The sequence below is a fragment of the Leuciscus leuciscus genome, assembly GCF_965113295.1.
Source record: "Leuciscus leuciscus genome assembly, chromosome: 12".
In the NCBI taxonomy this organism is placed as follows: Eukaryota; Metazoa; Chordata; class Actinopteri; order Cypriniformes; family Leuciscidae; genus Leuciscus; species Leuciscus leuciscus.
The window spans coordinates 28,625,000-28,651,861 of NC_138736.1; the positions used below are offsets into that span (position 1 = coordinate 28,625,000).

At 34.5% G+C, this 26,862-nt stretch overlaps 1 protein-coding gene and 1 long non-coding RNA gene across 2 annotated transcripts; one reads left to right on the forward strand and one right to left on the reverse strand.

Annotated features, from left to right (window-relative positions):
• Positions 1–754: 754 nt before the first annotated feature.
• Positions 755–26,084, reverse strand: nudcd1 (NudC domain containing 1). The gene is made up of 10 exons (XM_082185091.1): positions 25,828–26,084; positions 25,339–25,493; positions 20,841–21,029; positions 20,468–20,657; positions 19,533–19,721; positions 15,217–15,424; positions 12,816–12,960; positions 11,354–11,479; positions 1,495–1,654; positions 755–1,319 (listed from the first exon to the last, which is right to left on the reverse strand). Exons 1-10 carry the CDS (start codon positions 25,940–25,942, stop codon positions 1,033–1,035), a joined length of 1,764 nt encoding a protein of 587 aa, XP_082041217.1. The 5' UTR covers positions 25,943–26,084; the 3' UTR covers positions 755–1,032.
• Positions 21,036–24,973, forward strand: LOC309510347. The gene is made up of 2 exons (XR_014210321.1): positions 21,036–22,019; positions 22,121–24,973. It is a non-coding gene; the product is annotated as an uncharacterized lncRNA (long non-coding RNA).
• Positions 26,085–26,862: the final 778 nt, after the last annotated feature.

A 26,862-nucleotide genomic window follows, 5' to 3' on the forward strand; every position in this document is an offset into this window, starting at 1 on the left:
TAATTGCAAAACCAAAGAAAAATGAGACTGTAAGAATATGTTGCTTCTGTAATATGTATATGTAAGTTACATTTTAAGGTGTCGTTGATACAGTGTAATTATACATTGTTGAGTAATATTAATTAACTACATGTACTAACCATAGAGTTAGGGTATGGTTTTGTAATGTGTATACTCTATTTTGGTTTAGTTTCATTGTGTTTTGGTTTAGTTTTCCCTGTTCTGGTTTGCCTGTGTTCCCTTGTTAGTTTCCTTGGTTGTTAATTAGTTCTACGCACCTGTTTCTGTTTCTGTTAAGTGTGGTTATTCCCTGAGCTTCTTCCCTGCGATTCTCCTACGTGTTTATTATGAATTTACAATTAAAGACTCCTTAGTTATCCTTTGGGACCATGCGCTTACTACAGCGTACACAGCACCTGATAAGTTTAGGGTTAGTTGTATGTAACTATGCATAATGTATAGTTATTACTATAGTAATAACATGTAACAAGGACAATGTTATCATAAAATTACATTATTAAAAAAATGTGCCACAACTGTCTGTACAATTTTGACGAGTTTTCATGGCATTTGGTATCTGTTGATATTTGACTGCTGACTCATATCTGGTGAAATAATTGCTTTGTCAAAAAGGTTTGTTCTGATGGGGTCGTGGTCTGCTGGGAACAAAATAATGGAAAATGTAAATACTTTAACTTTTGCACTGATTGTGGTCAAAATGTTAAAAAACACGATGAGCAGAAAACAGACAGGGTCTTACAGATGCTTTTTTATTTTATGTATCTACATTCTAATGGAATGCAATGTAAAATTCATGCTCTAAATTGTGTCTCTGGAGGAGCATATGAGAGTAATATTTTACATGTAAAGACAAGTACTAACACACAAAAACACAGAAACATTAGAGAATTTCATACCAACTCAGTCCTGAAATATGACAGTGGTGTACCGGATAAGTTGAATGTACACCAATGAAATCAAATGATCAATGACCAACCCTGGAGCAGAAGTGTCAGTTCATTCAGCAGAATCTTAATTGTTCACTTTCAGCACAAACAGGTTGTTGGCAGTCAGGACAAAGAGTCTCTCATTAGTGGCCCTGAATCCAAGTACAGGGTCATTGGTGTCCAGGTTGGCTACCTGTTGTTTGGCGACCTGCCCGACCTGCCGACCCTGTTTCCGGTTGAAGAGCACCGTGTCGACCGGCAAAGGCTGACGGTAAATGAAGACACGCCTGAGGCACTCACAAAGAGCTGTGTAGGAGAAGTTGGGGGCACAGGTCGCAAACTTTTTATCACGTTTTGAAGCCTGAACATAACCTAAACGTGGGATAAGATGAAAGAATGAAGATTTATAAGAACAGTTTTAGAGCAAAACATCATCTCACTGTCCAATTAGACATGTCAAACAAAAAAAGGAAAGTAAAATCACTATCAGAAGGAAGTTTAAGAGCTTTTAAGACATTTCACAGTGTTCACAAACAGCTTGTCTTACCGAGTGCATTAAAAGTAGAAATGTGCTCCCATATATTGTTGTCCTGGTTTGTACGGGTCTGCCACAGCAGTGCATCGACATCGTGCCGTAAGCAGAAAGCGGGCATCTCAGAGGGGTCAATATGCACTGAGAAAAGGAACTGGTGGCTTCCTAGGCTCACCTAAAGGTCAAAAAAAGGCATGTAAATAATTCAAAATGATCTGTACATCTAAGACTAAACACTAAACACACACTTTAAAAACACTACCGTTTAAAAGTTTGGGGTTGGTAAGATGTGTTTGAAAGAAGTCTCTTATGCTCACCAAGGCAGCATTTATTTGATTAAAAAAAATACAGTAAAACAGTAATATTGGGAAATATTATTACAATTTAAAATAACCTATTTCTTAAAAATTCTTACAAAATATTTTTTTAAACGTAATTTATTCCTGTGATGGCAAAGCTGAATTTTAAGCATCATTACTCCAGTCTTCAGTCACATGATGCTTCAGAAATCATTATAATATGCCAATTTGCTACTAAAAAAACATTTCTTAATATTATCAATGTTGAAAACATTTGTGCTGCTTTTTTTGTTGTTGTTGCGGAAACCATGTTTATTTTGGATACTTTGTTGAACACAAAGTTAAAAAGGACACCTTTAATTTGTCTTTACTGTCAGTTTTGATCAATTTAATGCATCCTTGCTGAACAAGCATATATATATATAAAAAATCCTATTGACAACAAACCTTTTAACAAAAGAAAAGAAAAAAAAAGAATCAGATGTATTCCAATTAATTCTTTATATTTAGACTTTGATAAATTGGTCTAGATATTTTTTGCATTATGTTCACATTTAAATGATCTACAACACTGTCATTGTTAAAGCATTTGTAAAATGACCAATTTTGTCTATACCTTGTTGCAAAAAAAAAAAAAAAACTATATTCTCTGTGCTGTTGCCTCTTTAAGATAATATCTTAGTAGATATAAAGGCTGGCAAGCAGAATGGATATGAATGGATATTGAATTCTTTTGAGTCAATTGTACTGTCTGTCTATTATGCTGTCACTCTAGCAGAAAATGAAATGAGAAAGAAAAAGATCTTCATACATATTCTCATAAAAAGATCCCATTACGAGGCGCCCATCTGAAACGACAGCAGGATTGAACCATCAAGAGTAAACAACAGCAATGCAAGATGGTGGCAGCTGTAAGTCAATCATTATAGTCACGGACATGATGTAAAATGTCTCTCTAGTCATGAATCACAACAGTCTTCATGTTGTACTGAAAATGATAAGCGCTACGACTTCAATTCTCAAGTGACGGTTTTGTACCTCAGCTTTTACACTTGTCCTAAAATCCATTTGATGAATGCTAGCTGCCAACATCTCCTTAAAAATTCAATTTTTGAAATCTCATCTCGCTTTGCTCACTAGTCTAACTGCACATTAAATTCAAAGCAAATATGTGACGGTCGATATTCACAAGTGGTGACAGCTTCATATGCTCAAATGCCTCTTAAAATTGCCAACACTTTCATTCGGACATAAAATGCTGCTAAATTACCTCTAGAAACCTGTTCAGATTAGGTCTGGAATTAGTTTAATTGATGATATTTATCAATGAGGGAATGAGTGATGCTATACAACAAAAAATATTTGGATGTCAAAAGTATTAATTATTTGGTTTTGGCATCCAGAGATTAAAGTTGTTGAAATGACAAATATTATGTCCTTGTATTTCAAAATGAACAGTGAAAGCTCTATTTTAACCAAAGTAATCTGCCTTGAGCTGTACTTTGGACACTTATGTAGCAATTTCAGCTTAAAGGAAAAGTTCACCCAAAAATGAAAATTATCCCATAATTTACTCACCCTTAAGCCATCGGACTCTTCTTTCAGCCGAACACAATCAGAGTTATATTAAATAATATCCTGGCTCTTTCCAGCTTTGTAATGGAATTGAATAGTGCCCGAGCTTTTGAATCTCCAAAAAGCGCATCCATCCATCATAAAAGTAATCCATACGGCTCCAGGCGGTTAATAAAGGCCTTTTGAAGCGAAGCGATGCATTTTTGTAAGAAAAATATCAATATTTATAACTATAAACTATATTACTGCTAATCACTGGTTTCCGGCACTGGCCATATGCGCGTTCACGAGAGAGTCACTATTCGGCACTATTCAATGCCATTACAAAGCTGGGAAGAACAAGGACATTATTTAATATAACTCCGATTGTGTTAGGCTGAAAGAAGAAAGTCAAATACACCAAGGATGGATTGAGGGCGAGTACATTTTTGGGTGAACTATTCAAGTTTTTACATTATATTCATTCAATTTATAAATCATTTATAAATATTTAAATAATACAAAATGTATTCATATAAAAACATTACATATATGACATAATAATTGTTCATAATATAATTCCTTTTAAAAGTTTGGGGTCAGTTAATTTTTTTTACTTTTTTTTTAAGAAAATAATACTTAAATTAGTAAAGACATTTATAATGTTACAAAATATTTATATTTCAAATAACTGTTCTTTTAAACGTTCTGTTCAAATAATCCTGAAAAATTACGGTTTCCACAAAAATTAAGCAGCCCAACCGTTTTTAACATTTATAATAAGAAGTATTTCTTGAGCACCAGATCTGCATATTAGACTGATTTCTGAGGGATCGTGTGACACTGAATACTGGAGTAATGATGCTGAAAATTCAGCTTTAACATCACAGGAATAAATTACATTTTAAAATGTATTAAAATAGAAAAGTCATTTTTAATTGTAATAATATTTAACAATACTGTTTTTATTGCATTTATGATTAAAAAAAAAAGCAGCCTAAGTGAGATTTATTTTTAGAATTTTTTTTTTAAATAAATGAATTTCATATTGTAACACAGTGGTGGCGAGTAAGGAGAGTAGAGAGACTATTTGCATTCTGTCCTTTTTATTTTTTAACACAAGGAACTCAGGATCATCACCAGAAAACTAGGAAAAAAAGGAAAATAAACCACTGTTGTAGAATGAACGAGAACAGAAATCTGAGAACTCAAAACAGAAATACTATGAGAGGAGGAACTGAACAAGGAACAGGTGGAATTTAATCCATAACCATAGAAACAAACAAGGGCATAATTGAATATCCAGGCAAGGCTGGAAACAGAAACAAAACAAGAAATGAAAACCGAGAACACAAGAACTGAAATATACTTAATATAAATACATCCCAAATACAAGCAAACAGGAAAGACGTATTTATGTATCTTCATTGAGCAAGTGAAAAACATCCTAAAATTGAATTTGACCAAAATGATTTTTCTTAAAATCATAATGTTGCTGCCTGCCTTTTGGAACAACTTTTGCAAAAAGAGATTAAGTCACTTACGTTCTAGTTATCTACGGTCTCCACTCATTTGATAAAAAGTCACACACAAAGCCAACCACTCTAGACACTGCAATTATGAGGGTATTCTGAAATGTTTCCCTGTATTGTTTATGAGAGCAAATGAAACTGACCCCATGATGTACACGTTTATGCCGTCAACAGCAGAACACAAAGAGAACAGGAGGTCATATAATGAAACACGTCTTAAAATAAAAGCCCTTAAAACCTCTGTTTCATTATGTTCAGAGTCACACTTGCTACTGTTTGGTCTCTCGGTGAGAGGTCGAAATGTTTATGGCTCTCCACAAATGGGCACCTGGCTGTGCCAGAACTGCTTCACAAGAACATCACACAGTCTCATGATTAATTCATGAACGCAGTGGTTGTGAAGAGCTCAACAATAAAGATTGTTTCTTTCTGTTTGCCTGCTTGGCATGCAAATATTTACACTGACCCTACCACAAAAAAATTGAAACATTTGATGTCAGGCAGCTGATAAACTTGGCGTAAAAAATTTTATCAGCAGAATTAGCAAAAGTAAATGATAGGGTTGGGAAACAATATATTTATTTCTCGATTTTAATCTATTCTCATTTAGAAGTACTGATATCGATGTCTCAGCTTTCAAATTCTGTACATTTTATTCTGAAATTCAAACGATAAATACCGTTTTGGCGCTCTTTAATGTAGTGCGACAAATTATATAGCACCTTTAGTTCAAGCAAAGCGGCAGCGCATAACCTGATAATCTCTTCCACTTTATTGCTAGTTATAAGGGATGCACCGATACCACATTTTTGAAGCTTGAGTCAGTGGCAGTGCTGGGTAGTAAGTGATTACTTGTAATCTGGATTACGTAATCAGATTCCAAAAATTAAAGGGATACTCCACTTTTTTGGGAAATAGGCTCATTTTACAACTCCCCCAGAGTTAAACAGTTGAGTTTTACCGTTTTCGAATCCATTCAGCCGATCTCCGGGTCTGGGGGTCCCATTTTTAGCATAGCTTAGCATAATGAATTGAACCGGACAAGGCCGTTAGCATCTCTCTCAAAAAAATGAACAAAGAGTTTCGATATTTTTCCTATTTAAAACTTGACTCTTCTGTAGTTACATCGTGTACTAAGACCGACTCTCATTCCTGCGTAATAATCAAGAAACTTTGCTGCAGTACCATGAGTCCAGCAGGCGTAATGATATGACGCAGCGCATGCTGCCTGATAATAGGCTACTGAGCTGGGGACTATTTTTCAGGCGCTGCGTCATATCATTACGCCTGGTGGACTCATGGTCACTTACAAAGAATGGAATATATTTTATTTTTCTTTGTATTTTTTTTTTATCAATATGGTACAAGATTAGGTCAAGAGTAATCTAAAAGTAATCCAAAAGTAGAATACATTAAAGAATAAATTACCTTAAATATGTAATGTAATGGATTACGTTACTAACTAAAATTGTCATGTAATTTGGAATCAGTAACTGATTACAATTTTTAAGTAATCTACCCAGCTCTGCTTGCCAACACAGAGTACTGATTTTACAGTATTTTCATTGCGTTCTAAATTTTTTTTAAATACTGAGCAGAGAAACCAAAAGAATATGAATAAAATTAGTTGGCTTAGCAAACAGACATTTCTTTCAGTTATTTTTATGCCTAATTGTGCCTGTTAAAATGTATTGTAGGCTACTGTTACTTTCACTGTTCATATAATTGCTTGATTAAATTCTATTTTTAATTTAATAGCACAGTGAATATTTAGAGCTGTTCCAGCAGGGCTCAAGCAGTGAAGAGCAGTGAGTGATTTTCTGTCTTTGTTGTTAGATTAACATTGAGGAGAAAGATTAGAGATGCAGCGATTGCAATTTTCTTGGCTGATTCCGATTTCCGATTTTCTTTGTAAGTGTGACATGCCTGCCGATACCAATTGTGGCTGATTCCGATTTTCTTTAAAAAAACTATAATTGACAGCATATACAAACAAAAATCGACTTTTATTCAATGCAAAATTTAATTTTCATAAAAAAACAAGTAAAAAGATAGATAATCACAGCTTTAAGTTGTTCAGGTGGTATACTGTATATTCAGGTAATAAATACTACAGAAATTAAAGTAATCAACTGCAAAATAACACTGCATAGTCTTCATTGTAAAAATTTAAATACAGATTAACGCTTACAATTAGTTACAAAAGTTATTCAAACAAGCGCAGAGTGATTTTCTTTGTCTGTTGTTCTTTTATTAATATGACAGACAGCAGAAGGAATATTAGGCTGCTGTCACTTTAAGAGCTTATGCACGGATCCAATATACTGTTACACAACTTGCGTTATCTTTCTCAACTTAGGTTCCAAAACTGACTGTGTTTAACGGAATACTCGCCAAGATGGGCATTTTGACATAATGTTGTATGTATTTGACTGTTTAAGCACAGTATGCCACTCATTTGGTACTTGCGACTCACAAGCTGTTTGAGACTGATAAGCGGCTTGTGCGCTCCACTTACATAGATCAGTGGTGCGCATGCTTTTGGTGTGAGCACGGAAATGATGCAAAATACAAGCACTATTTAACCAGAGCAAATGAGACGAGTGAGCGAGAGGAGGCGGGTGTCTGTCACTTCGCCATTGGAGAGAAGTGAGAAAGCGCAGCTGACGTTATTGCCTTTGCCTCCATGGCAACAACACGGACCAGTTCGGAATCGGAAAGACGTGAACTAACTGACCTAACATTCCGTTCCCCGGCCAGTCGATCGGTGCATCTCTAACAAAGACAGCAGTAGGTTTATTAGGCTGCTGCCACTTTAAGAGCTGCATGAATCCAACACACTGTAACACACACATTTTCTTTTTAACTGTTTATGTTCACTTAACACATAACCGACAATGTTTCACAAGGATACTTGCCTATACGGGCATTTTGACATTATATTCTGTGAATTTGTCTGTTCAAGCACAAGACGACATGAAAGCAAACTCGATTCAAAAGGCTATTCAGGCTATTTTTTTTTTTATAATGGCCACCATTTAAATGTTTAATAATTATGTCATTAAATCAGGTAATTGTAACCTTTAATATTATAGTGATGTACCAACTGGGGTTCCCTGTATAGTTTACCAAATTAGTACATCGAAATTGATTTACTAATGCTGGCTTGTTAATTGAATTGAATCGTGAAGAGTTTGTCAATGCCCAGCCTTAGTAAATGATTAATACCATCACTGTAAAAAAAATCTTACATTTTGAACATAAAAATTAGTCTTTAAAATAATAAATGAATAGGAAGAGTTCACCCAATATTTTTAATTAGCATCATTCCAAAGACTTTTTCTATGTAAAACAAAAAATATATTTTGAAAGTCTCTAAGGTCCAATATATATTATATATATATATATATATATATATTCAAGTGACAGCTGATGGGTTAATCGTTCATTTACTACAGATCTCATCTCAAATATTAAAATAACCATCCATCATTGCATCTCAAGCATTTTTTTGTTTATGTTTAACGGAAAAGCTCATCTCAAATGGTGGTGATGAGCTCTTACACATCATGATACACATCATTCAGATATACAGTAAATGTCAAACCCTTTTACATTGCTGCTGTCATGGCTTCAGTTGAAAGATGAGTGTGTGTCTCTAAGAGGTGTGACTCTTCAGGAACACAAAAAGAAATACAAGTTCTTTCAGGTCTGCTCACGCACCCACTAAGGGGAAACAAACATGCAATCTGAAATATCTGAAGAGGTCGACATGGGCACGGCTCTCCTCAGAACCTGGAGAGAGGCGGCTTGGCAATCTGTGAGAGAGTGCACTCAGGGAAAGGTCAGTGTGTTTCGCTGCATCTATGCAAGTGATTTAAAAGTGAGAAGAAGGGGGAGGAGATCCTACTGGGAATTTTATTCTATGGCAACATTTTTATTTTTTTTAAATAACATTTGAAAGCATTTACAAAATGTACTGCATGTACAGGCAAAAGTGAAATCTAGGATGAGAAGACCTATATTGAGTTACAATACAAAGGCAGAAGACAGTGATAATTAATGGATAATAATAATAATAATAATGTATTATTATTTTTATTATTATTATTATTAACAATAACAATAGTTGAGTCAAACCCTTTGGATAAAAGTATTTGCCAAATGAATATATGTAAATGTCTAGTAACAAACAGTTGCCCTGTATACTTTAAGTGTCAAGTATAGTATACATACATCTAAATTCCAGTTCAGATGCAGCTTCTAAAAAATAAAATAAAAACATGGACATTGTAGTAATATGTTGTAGTTTATTTGTAATACATTTTTTGATGAATCAAATAAAATATTTCTATCTAAAGTTACTTTTTGTAATGTCTAATTTGATTATTTTCTTATTTAACACAATAATTATTTTGGGGGGTAATGTCTCAGCTAAACTTGATGTGTGACTGATTTGTGATTAGTTAAATTAATTAAATCAACATCATGTAATTAATAAGATTACACATTTTTATAGTTTGACAGCCCTGTATACAGTATATGTAATTTGTATTTAATTACTGTAATTATATATATTTGTTTAAATTGTTAATTTAAATTATGCCAAATACAGCTAATTTTGGATCCAGCATCCAAGTTTCTCAAAATAATTTATGCTATCAACTCTCCTACTATTATTTAATATATTGAAGACTAAAGCTTTCATTTACTAACTATTCATAATCAGGTGTAATTAGGATTTCATTCTGTCTTGTATGAATATGTACAGTATAATCTATCCATATACTAAACAACTAGAGTGACTTGACTTGATTATCAAAGCTGTACCGATAATAAAAGCCAATATTTGAGGAGTTTAGAAGGGACAATTATTTCTTGTGATTAAATGAGATTTCTGGCACAAAAGACCTATTGAAATCTAAGTAGTAAGCCATCATAATACTACTATCTTTGCTTTCAGCCACTTCACTTTTAGGTAACTGATCCCTTGATTACATGTCAAAGAGACAGTTAGCGCTAGATTGTGCCGAACCATCAAGTGCAGGAATGTTACTTGAAGCACAAGATGCCAGGAGAGAAAAATCAATATTGCGTTTCTCTTAAAGCACATCATGAGCCTCTTATGAGAACTTGAACAAAATAACAGCTGCGTTAGGTCAGTAGCAATTTAAACACTGATCTGAAAGCAATGAAATCTTTACAATCACGGCAGATTAAATTTCTTCTTATTATTTTTATTTTTTTAAACTACTGCCGCAATTTTCTAAAGCAGAGCCAACTGGTCCTGTAGGTGATATAGGTGGTCGCTCAGGTCACCAACATGCCGGGGGTCCACAATAAATTCATGGATCTTCCAATATTAAGATGCTTAATGCTCAACTTAAGCTAATAACGAAATATGTTAATGAAATTAAATAAATGTAGTTTTCCCACACTGTTCCATGCTGTTTAAATTAAGGTTTATTATCTAAACATGCATAGAGCTCAACCACAGTATAGTGCAACCATGGTCTGGACAATTATTTACACCTAAAATTATTACGTGAAATATAACTTACAAATTACAGACAACATCTGGACTTTGAAGCCCTCCCAATTTAAAGGACCTATGTTTTATGCTAATTGCCATTCTACCAGCCTATAGAGTGCAACAGTGCCTGCCCACTTTTTCAGCCGTGTTGGTTCCAGAATACATTTTTCCATTAATTTCTCCCATAGAGATATTTTAAAGTCTTTGTTAAACTGTTATAAGCAGTGAACCAAACCAACTAACTATGAGGTGAATCACAACATTAGAAACTTTGAGTTGAAGCAAAAAAACTAAACAAAAAAAAAAGGACAAAAAGACTTACGTGCAAGACTGTGTACTTAATGGCTTTATTGAGGGAAAAAACTCAAATCCCATGAACCACTGCAAGCAAATCGATGGAGAAATATAAAACTTCTCATTTAAAGTTTATTATTTCTGTATAAATAATATAAAATTTATTGCAAAATGTAAATTTTGGTCCTGTAAATGTATACACCTATTTAAGTATTTTGAGAGTGAGGGGAAACCGACTCAATTACATAATTTAGATTGCTTTATGAGAGTGAAATTGATTCTTTCAACCCAACTGTTGGGTTTAATATTGTATTTAAAAATGTCCATATTTGGCCCAAACATGGGTTGAAACAACCCAGCATTTTTTAAAGTGTGTGTTTTCTCTGGAAGCTCTGTGTTTTGACTCTTTGATTAGCGGAAATTTCTGTACAGCATCATGGGTAATGTAGTTTTTCACCATTAATTCACCTGTTAAAAACGATTATTAAAAAAAAATACGTTGAAATAATATGAACTGATAGATTCAGCAAAAGCGCATACCATCGAATGACAACCTCTAAACTCACAGTAGGCCTGTCTTTAAAAGTGTAAAAGATATTTTTAATAATTATTTTTCATCCGAAACCCGACTGTTGCACTCTATTGTATTTCTATGGCCTTACCACATGGGTGGGCTTCAGAGTGGCACCATCAAAGCGCATCAGTGTAGAGCTGTCCTCCGGAAACATGTCACAGTCCTCCAGGTCCTGAGCATTGCAAGGGGGCTTGTCCTTCTCTGGGTTTGGATTCTATGAAGCCAAAACAGAAACAAATACTAACATTTTTGAAACTTTTCCCAATACCTTCATGATTTATTTTCACTACTTTTCAAATATATTTTATGCATACCTTTTATTGTCATTAAATCCTAAAAGGGTCATGACACTTGAAATCATATTTGCCTTGATATTTTGACATATAAAAGGTCTTTCTACCGTTAAAGCATTCTGTAAGTTTAATGGATTAAAACGTCTTCCTCATTATAAACCAAGCATTTATTTAATCAAGCTCCAGAAACAGCTCGTTTTAATATTGGGTGACCTGTGACATTCACACAGGAAAATAGATTTGCAAATGACTGCCTACAGAGCGAAACATTGACAAATACCTCATCACACCATAGGCCCCGCCCACTGACATTCAGTAACTTAACGGTTGACATTTGCTTATATTGGATGCGAGCGTCACATCAAAAGCAAATAGAACCCATTATAATCACGGACATCATCTACACTGCATATACAGCATACAGATGTGCGTTCAGTTTCTGACATACTCCACGCACTTGAGTCTGTCAACAACAGGACAAATGGAAGAGTGGAAGATGGTTAAAACATATTGTTTGTGTCTCTGTACAGACTTCAGAAGAATGTTTTTATGGCGTCCCGAATCGTGTTGAAGGATTATATGTTTGTTGGGAGCATTTTGTTTTGTCAGTGAGGGACAGTGTAATGGAGAATTTCAACTTTTGTTGAAAGATGAAAGTCATCATTGGATCTGACAGCAGTGGCATCACAAACCATAAATTAATGATTTCATAATGTTTTGTAAGTGATGGTTTTATATGGATAATGTTTTCAAAACGCTTTCTCACATGCAACAGCAAGTGAGTGTTGACACTGTTTCCTATGCCATGGCGTTAGCCAGTCATAACAGTGGCAGTTTACTGGCAAGCATTAAAGGAGCCGTCCCTTAAAAACGGGTGATTTCAGACAGAAGATCAGAATAAAGGTTGAAAATAATGGGGAAAAAAATGCATATACATATACTTTATTAACATTATATGTGTACCTCAAGGAACAAATTAAAATAATAAAGAAACATGTCATGTCATGACCCCTTAAACTATGAAAATCCACCATAAAACTATGAAATGATTCACATTTAAAGTTATGATAAATCTGAACAGGAAGTGAAATAAAAAACTATTTTATAATTTATTGTGTACACATTTTTTTTTTATAAAATATAAATTTTCCAAAAATTAACAACCATAGTCCCAGAGCTATGGTTGTGTCCTTCCCACCAAACTGAGCAATTTTGCCCCAATAAAATGTCTTTCAAAAGTTATTGAAAGAAACTGACCAGGTCTTCAGCAGTGAGATACGAGAGTTTCTGCTGGAGCTGCGATTTTTGTTCGTCATTCATTAGATACTCTCCTCTCCGGTTCCCCAGAACCACCTCGGACCAGAGTGGGCCTTCACTTCGCTTCTGTAGACTGACCTCCAAACTACACACACAAAAACTCTAAATAATTACAGATAAACATGGTTGAACATCTTTTCATAGTGCATCACAAAAAAACTAAGCAAAATTAAACCTTCTGGATGAAGTTTAAATTATTTCCTATTACAAAGATGACTGAATAAAAACACATTTTGGTGTTGATAATTCAGTCATTCATTAAGGACTTGCTTTTCAATTTGAACTCGGTGTACAAGTACTATTAAGTATGGAATATTTCCCGTCTATTTAATTGCATCTGATGAAAATAATTCCTTTCATATATTCCATTATATTGTATATGCCTCAAACAAAGGCCGCTTTGGGTTCCCATACAAATGCAAATGATTTTTACATTGACTGTAAACACAACAGACAGAGAAAACATAAACGCACGTATAAACACTCAAAACAAAACCCAGACGGAGTCCTTCTCACACACTCAAGAGCACAAGAGGGGTCATCAGGGGCCTCTTATTAAAATCAAGGATCTGGAAACATAGACGAGAGGACAGAGAACAATGTGGAGGGGTTGTTTGTGTCTCCGGAGGAGGTGGTGAGTGAACGAGACGTGAGATGATGTTTATTAGAGAGAGGAAGACACAGCGGATGAAGGGACGGATGTGGAAATTCAAATCCGATGAACAACTAACGCTCTAATCGTGTTTTTGAGAAATTACTAGTTGTTAAAACCTTTCAATTCTTGATACGTGATGAATGTGTACGGAGGCACAGTGACAACTCACACCTCTCATAAACATTCACCAATGTGGGCGGTTGTTCTCCATATGCGTTGCTTCAGCTCAACATTTGCCAAAATCCTCTTGTGCATATCCACAATATATTTAGCCTTTGTCAAGACATAATGTGAAACTTCATAAGCTTTAGTAACATTTTTCAAGTTTGCCACTACTTTCGAGAAAATTCTGTCGTCCTTTATTCACATTAAATCTTTACGACCACTTTATTTCTTCAGTGGAACACAAAGGAAGATGCTTAGCAGAATTTCCAGGCTGTTCTTTTCCATATAGTAACCAAGGACTGTCCATCTCCAAATAAAGACATAAAAGTAGTCATACGACATTAAGAATTTTGTCCAGTCGGTTAAGTAGTTCAGATTTAAAACATTTTCCAGAAATAATATTTATCACAGAGACCCACAGATGACATGCAGAGGAAAAAACAAGATATTGCAGCCACAAATTAAGAATTTGTTTCCACTACTTATTTAATTTGTAAAATATAAGAACAACGTGGCCACGATTTACCTGAAATAAGGGAACAAATTAATAAAACGTGGCCAAAATGTAACTAAAATGAGGAAACTTATTAATAAATAGCCAAAAATGAATAAATCATGGAAAGTAATTCTTAATTTGTTGCCACAATTTCTTGCATGTGTGAGCTTAGATTATATTATACTAACTTATATTAAAAGGTTAGTTGACTCAAAAATGAAAATTCTATCATCATTTACTCACCCTCATGTAGTTCCAAACCCATAAGACTTTCATTCATCTTCGAAACACAAATGAAGATATTTAATCTGAGAGATTTCTATCTCTCCATTGACATGCTACACAACTACCACTTTGTCACTTCAAAAAGTTCACAAAGAGATCATAAAACGAATCCATATGAAAATTAAATCTGTTCATCATATAAAGTGATCGTGTCTCTTCAGAAAATTTGGATTAAACCAATTCAAATGGATTAGTTTTACGATCTCTTTATTAACTTTTTGAAGCGACAAAGTGGTAGTTGCACGGACCGTCAATGGAGGGACAGAAATCTCTCAGATTTCATTAAAAATATTTTAATTTGTGTTTCAAAGACGAACCAAAGTCTTACAGGTTTGGAATGACATAAGGGTGAGTAAATGATGACAGAATTTTCATTTTTGGGTAAACAAACCAACTTTATAATAAACTTTATATTATCCCCATTTTTTATTTTATTTTTTATTTTATTCTTTACAAAAGTTTAACTGCAAAGTTTTTTTTTTGTTGTTGCTTACTGATACTTCCAATACAATCACTTTTTGCAATTTTGACAAAAGCTCATCTATGTTAGTTGACTATATAACATTATTGTGGATATGAGATTTGAGAGGTACAAGGGAATATTTCATTCTAAAGTTATTCTTGTCTGTTCCTCAGACAAAACTTTTGAATGGCTTTAGAAGACCTGTCATTTTCTGGGTAAAAAATTATTTTAACAAACCAACAGTTTGTTGCGCCAACTACTATCAGAATCTTTTTACCTCTTATCATCTTGAATGGTCCAAGTGCTGGCCTCAGGATCTACAGGAGCAAACAGTTGCCCATCCAGCAGCGGTGCATAATCTCCTACTCTGACACGTAGAAAATCAACCGTGAGCTTGAAGCGGATGTCATCTTTGGTGGTGCCTTCAGGTAAACGCACACAAACGGTCACATCCTCTTCTGTTTGCTGCCAGAAGTAGATGGGATCTGTGATAGGAACAATGGAAGAAGTGACACCTGATACAAAGCAGATGTTTATGGATGAATGCATAACTAAATTTCAGATACCTGGTAGACTTTAACATGATTTTTTGCTAAAACAGGTAAGAAACACTACAGACAAAGATTTTCTGAGTATATCTTGAAAACAACTCTGTAAGTGATAAAACAACAACTTTTAAAATACTGAGACTAAGCTGTATTTTGTTATGCATTCTTGTCTGTTCAATTCCATTGTCTATTAAACATCATTTAACTATGGTGAACTATGTGATGTGATATGACCTTTGTATGTGCGTAATACAAAGTATGAGTTCGGATAATTCTAGGACACTGTGACACTACTGCAAAAGATGACAAATAAAACTTGCATATGCATGACATTCTGTGTCAATGTGTGACTTTATTTAGCAATGGAAGTAAGAACTCTGTGTGCCCTTTTGTTGAGAAAATATAACATAATTGGAAGAAAAAGCCTTTTCTACATGCTGCTGAGTTCTGATGATGTAGTGACTGTACAGCAACTAACACTTAAATATAAAGAACATAAGACTTCTTATCTTTGGATCAGATTTGGATCGGTAAGAGTAGGTCAAATGAGGTGGTGAAGCCTAGTAGTTAGAGCTCAAACCCCCAACTCAAGTTGCTCCAGGGTGGACTGTGGTAATTGTGTACCAAAGGTCACTAATTGCTAATTGACAAATTTGTAATTCGACACGCTGGATGAAAACCGAAGCAATTCTCGACAATTACATTTTCTGCTTTTCCAGAGTTATAGCTGCAAGCAGAAATGACAGGAGACAAATACACCTATGGCACAAAAACTGTAAAGTTAAGTAGATTTGTTTGGTTATGGCACCTCTGGTGAAGGTTTATTATATGGTTTTAACCAGTAGGTAGCGCTGCCAGCAAATTAAGGAGGTATTCTCATGACAATGTTGCAAACCTTTGTCAATATAGAGTACTTTTACAGTAGACTACTACTTTTTAAAGAAATGAATACTTTAATTTAGCAAAGATGCATTGAATTGATCAAAAATGACATTAATAATGCAACAAAAGATGCAGATGAATTAAATGCTGTTCTTTTGAACTTTCTACTCAAAAAAGAATCCTAAAAATTCCTCAAAATATTAAGCAGCACAACTGTTTTCAACATTGATGATAATAATAATAAATATTACTTGAGCACCAAATCAGCATATTAGAATATCTGAAGGATCAATTGACACTAATGGCATCTGAAAATTCAGCTTTGCCATTACTGGAATAAATTACATGGTCAAATGTATTCAAATAGAAAACAGTTGTTTTAAATAGTACTAATACTTCACAATATTAAATAGTACTAATACTTCACAATATTAATGTTTGTACCGTATTTTTTTTTATCAAATAAATGCAGCCTTGAGAGAGATAAAGGAGCATGAGAGAATATGGTTGCGTACATTTCTATTGATCACACTGGCATCCAGATAGTTGAGCACACTTAGCATTTTAAAGAGCTGATTCAGGTGTTTGGATCACAGTGATGGATTGATGCTGTACAGCCCCAGTAAAGTTTGCCAGATCATGTTAATCTGCAGCATTCTCTAAAGGTTAAAGTAGCACTCAGAACAGACCTACAACATGGGGAAATCACACAATGCAAACTGCATTCGGCACAGATTTTTGGCCATGTTTCTCATTTTAACTAGTGAATCGGGTGATGGAATACAGCAAGTGCTAATATACAACACTATAAGCAGGCTAAAATTCATTCTAACTGAAATCCTCACAAAAGTTTGTGGTAGTTGATCTCTTAATCAGAAGTCGAAGGTAAAAAGAGAGGTGGATGAGGAAATAAGGGTCGGAGTCTCACCCACGCACAGTCTTAGATGTGCTGGCAAAACCTTATTACTGAAATTGGAACAATTTTCTCAAGCCATAATGCTGCTTTAGAGTGCGATGAGGACTGAGAGCAGCATGCTCATTATCTTCTTTTGTTGCAGGTCTAGTCAACTTGCGCCTCAACCAGATTCTTGCTGAGCAAAACAGGATAATGAAGAGAAGGGCAAAGATATTCCGTGACACTGCTAAATCACTCTGACTCCGTGTGTATAAAGGGGACATATCATGGGAAAAAGGATTTGCTCTTTTTGAAATAAGAGTTTGATGTACTATGTAGACATGATGCAAAACTCTCCCCTAAATCCAAAAAGCAAAAACGGCTTGTTAATAAACATTGGTTGACATCACAACCATAAACACATGTATCTGCCCACATGAGTATTTAGCAGCTTTTTTTAACACAGATGACCTACAATGTAACCGCCAATGTCAGTAGATCTGCAAAAAGGTTATTCACTCACAATAGAGGTAAGTTACATAATGGAAGTCTAAAAGTACAGTAGCAAAAACTGTATAATCTTTATAATACTACAGAAATAGAAATTGCGAAAATGGTCATGGGAAATGTGATTATTGATTTAGTTTAATTACTGACATAAGTGAACATTGAAGCTAAATATAAAATATTGTAAAAATATTGTCTATTTATAGGGTGACGAGTCATGTCTGTTTGTCGTGTTTTCATGTCACCATGTGACCAGTGAAAGGGTTAATTAATCACAATAATGGTCATGTATAAAATAAAAGTCTTAATTCTAAGGGGTAAAGAGGGTGAAAATTACATGAATCTTTTTTTTTTTTCGCTTGCATTGTTTTTATTTGTGTTCCATGGATAAATGGAAAAGTGAGTGAGAGTGAGTGAGTGAGTGAGTGAGTGAGTGAGTGAGTGAGTGAGTTTTAAATAATATTAATATTTGGCAAAATCGTATAGATTTTGTCTTGTCCAAAAAGACTTCTAATTCACACTACATTGATTCTCCACACCCTCTGATCAGTGTTCATCGTATATATACTTAAATATATATACGCTTAAATCAACACACCATCAACAGAGTATTAATGTCTGGTGTGCGTGTGACCATTAATAGTCTTTTGTGGCTAAGGAAGGTCGACCTCTCTTTCTGAAACAAGCTAATGCACCTCCATGTTATCCACCTACCAATGGAGTCTCTCAGAACTCTCAGCCTCTTAAAATGAGAGAGAGAAAGAGGAAGAGGATGAAGCGAGATCACTCCTTTATGTCACCGGAAAAAAAAAGCTCAAAGGGAGCACAGGAAACAAATGGCCTTTTAAAAGTTCCCTCTCTCGCAGGTTTTCAGATGACTAATAATACAGGTGTTAGAGGGAAAAACAGGAAATGAGTGAAAGAGGACATTAAGATAATTACCTATCGTTATGTTTGGAATTTTTGTTGTAAGCTTTTGGTGAATTCAATCATTGACTATTTTAGGATTGCTAGAAAGGAAGAATTCAAACACACAAAAACTCTTGTTTTTTAAATGAGGAAATAAACAAATATTGGACCGGAAGGGACTCTACAGTCCAAGTCTGAGCACTACTAATGAAGCAATATTTGCAATTAGCACTCGCTGGCATAAAGAAAATGTCAAATGATAATGAAAACGAGGTGCTAGTTCATTCAAAATGCCAGACCAATTTCATCACAGAATATATAAATAAACATGAACTGCTTGTCATGACAGGATTCAATATATGATATTGTAGCACGAAAACTTGCTATTAATTAAACCTCATTCTGTCACATAGAAAATACTTGAAATATATTACGTTCCAATGTGTCATGCAGCTGCCCTATATTTACATAAAACAAATCGGCCTACTTTACATAAACTTTTTCTAAAATAGAAAATGCATGGTCCTCTCCAGTCCTCATCATAGTCTATTTGAGGAATTCTATTCGAATGATTCTTTCTGATGTTTCTATGGATACAAAAAGCCTCTGATTCTTGATTCTATGAAAGTGCACTACCTCAAGACTGCAGCACTTGAGAGTTTCTAGCTGGATTGGGGACTACTTCAAATGTCTTTTCTTGCAGGCTTTCAGGGTTCTGTCAGAGTGCAACCTAGAGCGGTGGTGAAACTGTACTTTCTAGAACTTCCTGGGACTATTACAGATTGTTTTGTCTATCTGAATGTAATGTTTATTCCAATATGACCTTGTGTTTTCCTGACAGTTGGTTCTCACCTGAGGTTTCCACCTCCATATTCTCAGCAGGTGGTTCTTCAATTGGAAGTCCATCCACCTCAGTAAAAGTGAATGGCTTCTCTGAGGCTACAACGACTCCTTTACCCTGAGGCTCCACTGCAGCATAGTGGGGGACGGACTTGCCCTTCATCATCCTCCTCTTCCTCATACCATACTTCCTCACCTCACCTGTGAGAAAGAAAGCACTTTACTAGCTGTATTTTTCTACATTGTTTATTTTTTCCTTCTTTATTTTTTCAGCATCTCCAACCCAAAATGATATGTTTAATTTATACAACTAGCTAACAGCTCAAAAGTTTGAGGTCATTACGATTTTTTGAAAGGAATTAATACTTTTATTTAGCAAGGATGCATTAAATTGATCAAAATTGACAATGAAGACATTTATATATTTACTCTGAACTTTATATTCATCAAAGAATTCTGGAAAAGAAAATGTATTGTGGTTTCCATAAAAAAAAAAAAATGTTTTCAATATTGATCATTATAAGAAATGTCTCTTGTCTTGATCACCAAATATCAGCACATTTCTGAAGGATCATGTGACTGAAGACTGGAGTAATCGCTGCTGAAAATTCAGCTTTACATCACATGAATAAATTACATATATACTGAATATTACAATTAAAATGAAAAAAAGTGTTATTTTAAATTGTAATATTGTTTCACAATATTGCTGTATTTGTGATCATATCAATGCAGCCATGGTGAGAATAAGAGAATTACCAACCCCAAACCTTTGAATGGAAGTGTGTATTTCCCTATATACTGTCATTATATACAATGATGTCCAAAAAGGTCCTTGAAAATGCTTTAAATTTAAATGAACATATATTTAACTGTTCGTAATAAAGGTATAAAGTATATGCAGTTCCTGTTTATAAATAAGAGCTGAAAAACAGGGAGACACTCACTCTCTTCCTCCCCAACAGAGTTGTCCACAGTGATCCACTCCAGTGAGATTGAGAAACCGCTGCCTTTGGTATCAGATGGATCTTTCTGGACTCTCAGAAGCAGCACTTCAATGGTATGAACATGAGAGCGCACGTGAGCCAGGCTGTGAACGATGATGAACGGCTCTCCTAGACGCTCACTGAACATCGGCTGGGAGTAAAAATAAAAAAAAACAGTATACATGCAAAATATGTAAATGTGTAAAAAAATGTCATGGGAAAATAGCAGATGAATTAAATTCTCAATCAATCTCAAACCAAAAATTAAAAACGAATATTTTGATGAGTGAGAAATGTAACTGTTAAGTAAAAATACTGGTCGACTTTCCCCCACCTCCCATTTAAGATGTGAACTCTCTCCCCTCTTGCTGGTGCGCAAAAGAGTCAACTTTCCGGTTCCATCGGACAGTGCGGCCCAAGTCGCGGAGGTCAGGCTCAGGGAAGCACACAACTGCTCCCCCTCACACAAGCTTGGGTCCGATTCAAAAAGGAACATCTCACGAGGTTTGCCCAAGGCTGTGTCCTGGGAAAATAGTAGATGGCCACCTGTCAATTATGCTGTCTCTGAAAACCACACCTAGACCGTCTCTACACCATAGGGAACAGTCTAAGGGCATTTTCAGACCTAAAATTGTTACAATGTTGCAATTTCTTTTAGGTTCGGTTCACTTTCACAAGGAAACATTTCTAAACGGACCGAAATTTAATGAAAGTCATATGCGAGTACATTAGTCAGAGTTTGCCAGACCAAATTTCAATTAGGCATTTCACTTCATCTTTGCTCCAGATTAACCCACGATTCATTTTGAGAGGCATTGACCATAGGCAAAAACCCTGCTTTTCACACAACTTACATAATTATTCATCATATTTTGTGGTACAGCCTGGATTGCTTTCTCACCACAAGCGAACCGCTCCAGAGTTCATTTTCAAGCAGGCCGAGACCACCTTGTACGGGCGATCTCGGACCGATTTTGTCATATATACCTAAACAAACTGAAAAAGTTCAGAAACAAACACTCCAAACGAGCATTTTATTAATTTTTTTTTTTAAATGCATACATAAATATATGAAGAAATGTAAAAAACAAACAAAAATAAATGAGTATTTATACTTTTATTTCCTTACTTATGTATAATTATATTTTTTCCACATTTATTTATTTGTACAAACATATTATGAATAAATGTGGAAATAAATACATGTATGAATAAATAAATGAAAAAATAAATGTGAAAAATACAATTATACATAAAAAAGGAAATAAAAGTATAACTACTCAACAGCTTATTTTTGTTTTGTTTTCATTTCTTTGTATATTTATTTATGCATTTAAAAAAAAAAAGTATATTTATTTATTTATTTATTTATTTATTTATTTATTTAGCAGCTTGGGAATTCCATATGAAAACGGAAGCTTGTTTCTGCCATGGAATAAAACTATTTAAAAGATAATTTCGACTTTTAACTCACAACTGCGAGTTATAAAATCAGAATTGCAAGAGAAAAAAAGTCAGAATTGCCAGTAACAAAGTCAGAATTGTGACATTTTCTTGCAATTGCGAGTTTATATCTCACAATTCTGACTTTATAACTGGCAATTCTGAAAAAAGTCAGAATTGCAAGATAAAAAGTGCCAATTACCTTTTTTATTTTTTATTCTGTGGCAGAAACAAGCTTCCATACCTAAGTGCTATACATACACTAAAAGGGATATTTTTATATAGACATGATTAATCTGTGTATGTATGTATGTTGGTGCGCAATGCAAATGGAAATACATGCAATTACAGTGAGGTAGGAACATCAACGGATCAATCCGTAAAGGGAATGAATTTTAACTTTTCTGGTTACCAGTTCAGATGATTAAAACTAAACTAATGAAGCACTAAGCATAATAAAGCACAAGTTAACATAAATTCAACCCCTAATGTGAAAGAACTTGTTTTGTGTACCACGACGATCCACCATCTCACTACGATCATTTTCTTTACAAGGTCTTATTGAATCAACCTCTAGCCAAACATTTTTTAAACAGCCAATGAAACTATTAAGAAGTAAAACTAATAAGTGTCATACATCCAAGTCTGCATGTTCCTGAATTTCAAAGGCAGCAATTTGAAAAGGATTACAATGAACTTAATAATCATCAATTACACTCTCTATAAGGTAGCTAATTTTCCAAAGAATTGGGCAGCAATTGGCCTTTGGTTGCCATGGAGCTTCAAACAGATCCATCTCAGTTTTCACTTCTTTCCCAGAGGTAAAATGCCCCTCTAGTACCTAGAGAATACAAACAGTCCCCAAGGAGAGATAATTGCAGTATGTTAACTGTAATTATAACGCAACTGGCATATTTCATAACGAGTAATTTCTTAACCCAGCATGTCAGTAGCAATAGTAGACATAAATTACATTCAAATCATCAGCATATGATTTAAAAATAGCTCAGAACAAAACATGCTGCATTTCATCTTATTCTGCAGTTGTGAATTTTAAATTATATTATGCATTTGTGAATGTTAACTTAAGCAATTGTTTGATTCCTTTGAGAAAGTAATGCATCTAAAATCAAACTCCTTAAAATGAACATTCAAACACTAAAAAACTGAAAATCATTTTTAATAATACAAGTAAATTTAGGCATGACAACATGAACATGAATTGCACATTTAACAGTCTTAATATATTCGTTTTTAAAGATAATTTTTTTAGGAGAAGGTAAGCTAAAACAGATTTAAATGAACATGCACAATTAAATATCCAATACCAAAAATAAATTTGGAAATACCTCACATCCCTAGATTGTCATTAAACTGTGAGCACTATAAACTGCTTTCTATTATTTATAAGATGACTGTGGTTTTAAAAGCAAATTAGTAAAATAATGAACAAGATAATAAGCAAGTAAGGTTTTTTTTTTACATTTTTTTATATACTGGTAAGCTCAAGATTTGATCATAACTTCTACCCTGACACAACTATAAACCATGAATGCCCTCTGCTGGTAGAATACAAAAATAGAAAGTCTAAAACATGCTGGATGTTTCTCAGTCAGCAGGCTGCATTGAGGTTTTGCATTTCTGAGGTTTGTAGGCTAAAGTTCTCCTTAGCATTAAATGCTAGAATGATACAACCCTTCAAGTTAAGACATCCTTTGACACAGCTTGGTGATGAGATATGCAGCCTTACTAGGACGCAGCCTTTCAATTGAGAAGCACTCGCTGTATCCTGGTTCAAAACATATAGAACGGTAAACATACTTACATACTTCTATATGTTACATTTCCACTGTAGAACTGTGTTCGTCAATCTTTTAACTCAAAAGCCACCCATTTTCAACACAGTAATAGAAGGTCCTCCATATTGGCTAAGATTTTTCACCTTGTACCTCTGCTGTAATTATGACCACATTGCTTGTTTTCAAACTTTTTTATTAACAGAAACTGGGAGTGTTGATATTAAAGGGGTCCTATAATGCTTTTCCACTTTATTTAGTGTGTCATTTAGCTGTTTGAGCATAAAAAATATCTGCAAGGTTACAAAGCTCCACTCCAAAGGGAGATATTTTACATGACAAGAATCCACTTTCCAAGAACTACAAAGAAACGACTCGTTTGGACCTCAACGCGTTTTTTCCAGATTTTATGAAGTCACAATGTTACTCATTTAAATAATCCACGGCCACAGAATACACAAAAAAGGGACGAGGCCTGGTGGAGCTGCATTAGAGAAGACAAGACAGTGTTGTCGCTATGTCAAAGAGACACTGTTTTTTTCCCCACCCCGTTTCCAAAACTCATTTGTTTGACCTTCCTATGGCTGACGAACTTTAGAGTGGTTAAAATGTATTTTAAACACTTTCCCTGAACATTATAACCCCAATGTGTATCTGTGCGCTGCACATTTTATGGAGAACGGCTTGATTTCTGTTGCTTTTGTAAGCTCTTGCTTTTTTTGTATGACGGTTCACCGCTCCTTAGAAAAATTAACCATGGTTTTGTGATCTATTACTGTTTGAATTACCTTAGTTTTCCGACAAATATCACAATTAAATGGTGGATAACATTGTATATAAAATGTATAAGAAAATTACAAAAAAAACATACCACTCTGAAACGTACTAGGAAATCCGTGCTTGCAAAGTCCGTGCATAAAATCTGTTCTGCACGATTCTCTTGTTTGTTAACATTGTCAGGGTCTGAATCGTGCTCGAATTCGTTTGAAATTGACGCCGTCCTTATTCATATTTCCACTAGAGAAGAACTCTCAGTTGTGGAGGTGGGACATTTCCTGAACACGCGCTAAGCGGTGGCAATCACAACACACTAGGCACTAACCAATCACAGCGCATTTCATATTTCGGAAGGAGGGGCTTCATCAAAATCGGTGTGTTGCCGTGTTCGAGCCAGATTGGGTAGAGAGGTGCTGTTATAATGTAAAATATATGAAAAATAATGTGTTTTTTGAACAATCAAGCATGAAAACATATTCTAGTACATCCCAAAAACTAAATCAAGTCTTCGTAAAAGGGCATAATAGGACCCCTTTAAATGAATTAAACATGATTCGTTCTGTAATACTAGGCTATAAGATACAAGATTGTGATGTTTTTCAATAAAAATAAGTTGTTGAGGGATATATATATATATATATATATATACATACATAAAAATGACATAATTTGAAGTCCAGTGGCATCCTTGGAAGTTTGCTGTGTACCTATTTACCTGTTTAGTACAGTAGCTATGTGCTCCAGGTGGAAATATAAGTTCATCAAAATATGTGGCCCTTATACTCCATATTTCAGAAATGAAATTAAGAGACTCACCAATGTGACTGTTAGATTGAGAACCCGGCCCTTGCTGTCAACAAAGTAGACGCTGTCTTCGTACCAGGGATCTATATGAAGGTAGTTGTACATACCAAATGCTCTCACATGGTCCAGGGTGTACTGACTGTCTTTCAGTTTAACCTCAGCCACAGCTGAAAGAAAGAAACGCATAACTGATGCAGCAGACTTGGAAAAGGCATCCCAAACCATATATGATGTCATGTTTGTGCCCTAAACACAGCTTTGGACTAACTTTAAGATCATAACAAAGATGCACACATTTGGTAGTTCATAAAGAGCACTGCACATGTTGTAGAGCTGCATTATCTGAATGTGGTTTATAAGGACTGTTTTAATGACAATACAGCTCACAGTGCGGTTAACAAAAGCCTTTTGGTAAATGTCACGCTGCATTGAAGCAACAAATAAACACTTATACAATGAATAAAATCAGACTATAACAGGTCAAATAAATGTTTTTCTCACCTGCATCAAGTTCTACATTGTAAGTAGGAATAGAGTCCAGTGAAAGCCTGTAACTTTCAAAACTGGGATCCAGCAACTCTCTGTTTACCTTCAATGAGCAATTTGGTGAAGCCATATTTCTTAAAAATTATATTCCAAAGAAAAAGTACATTCAGTTCGAGGACAAATCTCTTTAATAAAACCAAAATCTAATGTTGCTAGTAACAGGAAATAAGCTTTTACTGTAATGCACACGCTAAAACCCGGACAAGTTTTCAGACGGACCGACCGACCGCACGGGATTCTGGGAAATTGAGTCTCTGTAGGTTTCGTTTTAAGGGCCTACATAAATAATCAATTATAATCAATTATTATTGAAATATATTTGTTTACATTTTATTTTTCATTTGTTTACATCTAAAAAGATGTAACTGCTAACTTTTGTTATCTAACTCTAGTTTAAACAGTCTAAAATAGTATTTTTCTTTTTCAATAAAAGACAGTTTGTTTTATTTTGTACACTTATACACTTAGCTGGAATGTGTAAATGTGTTAAGCAAATAATCAGGCTGTTTTTAGCAATACATTTTACTTTGTGACTCATGCTGGAGTGGATTTGCATTTATGAGGTTTTTAAAATATATATATATATATATTTCCCGAATACATTTTCATAATATTCATCAACACTTAGCCTATAGGCTATTTGGTGGATGTGAGTATAACATAATCTGTGTTAATGACAGGTATTGTAATTGAACTTGAAAGTCATTCGTCAGCACTACAAGCAAGTAGTGTTTTAAACAAGTGTTTTTATCTAACTAACTTTAATTTTAATTATTTAATTATTTAGTTGATACAATTTCCCTGGAGATGAAAACTGTTGCATGCTTCACTATTCAAATGTGGCCTGTCATGCAAAAATTGTAGGCTATATGTAATACAACAAAGATGAATAGAGATCACTTGGATTTAAGTACCAGCACGACACACTGCTGTTAAATTATAAATTATCCTAAATCTTGTTCATCAGGACATGATCATCTTAAAATCACC